At 47.2% G+C, this 2,488-nt stretch overlaps 1 protein-coding gene across 1 annotated transcript; it reads left to right on the top strand.

Moving 5' to 3' along the window:
* Positions 1-1,044: 1,044 nt before the first annotated feature.
* LOC137733374 (phospholipase A(1) DAD1, chloroplastic-like) lies at positions 1,045-2,112 on the top strand. The gene has a single exon (XM_068472527.2). The coding sequence runs from the start codon at positions 1,084-1,086 to the stop codon at positions 2,110-2,112; it is 1,029 nt and encodes a 342-aa protein (XP_068328628.2). The 5' UTR covers positions 1,045-1,083.
* The last annotated feature ends 376 nt before the right edge of the window (positions 2,113-2,488 follow it).

Genomic DNA, 2,488 nt, shown 5'->3' with positions numbered 1-2,488 from the left:
CCGTACTGCCACGTGATTGGGTGGATCCCCATTGGCCTCGCGTGATTGTCCACGTAGGCCAAAGATGCCACGTGTTTGGGTGGGTCCCCATTGGCCCCGCGTGATTGGGTGAGTCCCGACATGGCTCCACGTGGTTGCCGATGTGTGGAAATTCACGTGTGACCCATAAGTGGGGTCTCACGTGCTAGGGAGTGTTGGAACCCCCAGTTCCACATCGGACAGAGGGGGAAGAGAAGAGTGCTTTAAATAGAAATACCCCTCTCTAATTAACACTGAGGCCTTTTGTGATAAAACCCCACACCTGAGGATTGTGCAGGTGGTTAAGTGGGGACAGTATCGGTGTTGTTGGAGTGGGCCCTCGGCCCGTCAACCTGCAAATTTCCACAGGGAAGAGAGAAGGCCGGTGCTATAGTGATGAAAGCCCTTTCTTGAAGAAGGGAGAGAGGAAGAAGAGACTAGTGGGGCCTAAACCCCAATATGTTTTATTTTTTTAATTATCAAATGGTATGTTCTGTAAAAAATGTTTTCAGATGTCAAGTCATTATGGGTGAATCTTCAAGTCAGCCAATGAGCCGGACCGTGGAAATTTTTCTCTCAAAAGTGGACCTATATGTTGAAGTTCTCTCTCCTCTTTTAAAGTACCAATTGTGAAACACTTTCAGCTTCTTTACTGTCTCTTCGTCATACCAACTCTCTCTCTGTCTCTCTCTCTCTCTATCCATACACAGGCTCTACTTTTTGTTATTATAAAAGGACCATCCCTAGCTCCTTCGAAATGCAACTACAAATTGGCACCCACTTACAAAGTGAGAGACTCAGTGAAGAGCTAGCTCTCTCTGAACTTCTCACAAACCGATCACAATGAAGCTTTCTATCAGACCCTTCTCACACAAGGCAACAATCACCTCATGCACCCTCACTCAATTACCAACTCTAAGCCCCAATCACATGACCTTGACTCACAACCTTCCCAACTGGCAGCAATTGCTAAACCCAGTTGACATTAGCTCCCTAGCACTCACCCCTGTCACCCCTATAACCACCAACCCCACCGCCGGTAAACAACCCGTTCACAAAAGTTGGATGGATTACCAAGGCTTCAACAACTGGGAAAACCTTCTCGACCCTCTAGACGACAATTTACGGGGTGAGATTATCCGGTATGGTCAGTTTGTCGATGCCGCATACAAGGCGTTTGAATTTGATCCAGATTCCAATTTTTACGCAACATGCAAGTACTCAAAAGCCTCATTGTTTGAAAAATCCGAGCTTCCGGGAACTGGCTACCGGATTACAAAAAATTTACGTGCCACGTCGGGAATCGAGCTTCCAAGCTGGATAGAAAAGGCGCCGAGCTGGGTCGCAACGCAGTCCAGCTGGATTGGCTACGTGGCGGTCTGTCAAGACAAGGAGGAAATTGCAAGGCTTGGAAGACGGGACGTAGTGATTGCCTTTAGAGGGACCGCCACGTGCTTGGAGTGGCTTGAAAATCTTCGAGCCACTTTCACCCAGCTTCCGTCCAGCCCTAATAACTCAGGTCTGGACAACTGTGAGCCAATGGTCGAAAGTGGATTTTTGAGCTTATACACTTCAGGAACCGAGCCTCTCAGCATAACATTGACCGGGCACAGCCTCGGCGCCGCGCTTGCAACGCTCACAGCTTACGACATAAAAACTACGTTTAACCGGTCGCCGCTAGTCACCGTCTTTTCGTTTGCCGGGCCACGTGTAGGAAACGGTAGCTTCCGCCAGAACCTGGACAAGAAAGGCCCAAAAGTTTTACGCATTGTGAACTCCGACGATGTAATAACTAAAGTACCTGGTTTCGTAGTCGACGACAATGAACGGCGCCACTTGGCGTGCTACAGCGGGTTCCGAAAGGCGGTGGAGTTCCAGAACTGGATCCACCAGAAGGTGGAGGACACGCAGTTGTCGTACGCGGAGGTTGGGAAGGAGCTCAGGTTAAGTAGCAAGGACTCGCCGTACCTGATGGGCACCAACGTGTCAACGTGTCACGAGCTCAGCACGTACCTCCACCTCGTCGACAATTTCCAGAGCTCAAAATGTCCGTTCAAAGCCACGGCCAAGAGATTATTCAGCAAAAAACACTAATCAACAAAAAGAACCCGTAGAGAGTAGCCACTAACGACATCGTTTCGTCCATCTCATTTGTCCATATAAACGTAATTTTTTCCCGCCAAATCTTGGAGGAGAGGGGTCTCAATTATTTGTAATCACTAAACGAGATAAATTAACTAATTAATCACGGGTTTTTGTTTGACTATTCTAAGTGGAAGTGAAAGCGAGATGATTGACTCACTCAATAATATCTCGTTGTCATGTTTGACTGATAAAACATAATTTGAGATACAGTTACAATAACATGTCATTGTTACGTTTGATTTGTAATAGTCTGAAGTAGCTACCGAACCATTTTCTTTTCCTTATGGTTTTACTCTCTCCCCAAAAACATGCAGCAATACAGCAT

Source organism: Pyrus communis, chromosome 7 (genome assembly GCF_041283825.1).
Source record: "Pyrus communis isolate YQ-2024b chromosome 7, ASM4128382v1, whole genome shotgun sequence".
NCBI classification, from domain to species: domain Eukaryota; kingdom Viridiplantae; phylum Streptophyta; class Magnoliopsida; order Rosales; family Rosaceae; genus Pyrus; species Pyrus communis.
This window is presented reverse-complemented; position numbering and strand designations above follow the sequence as displayed.

What these genes read in the sequence shown, in the direction of transcription:
- LOC137733374 (XM_068472527.2), top strand. Translation starts at nt 1,084, where the DNA reads ATGGATTACCAAGGCTTCAACAACTGGGAAAACCTTCTCGACCCTCTA.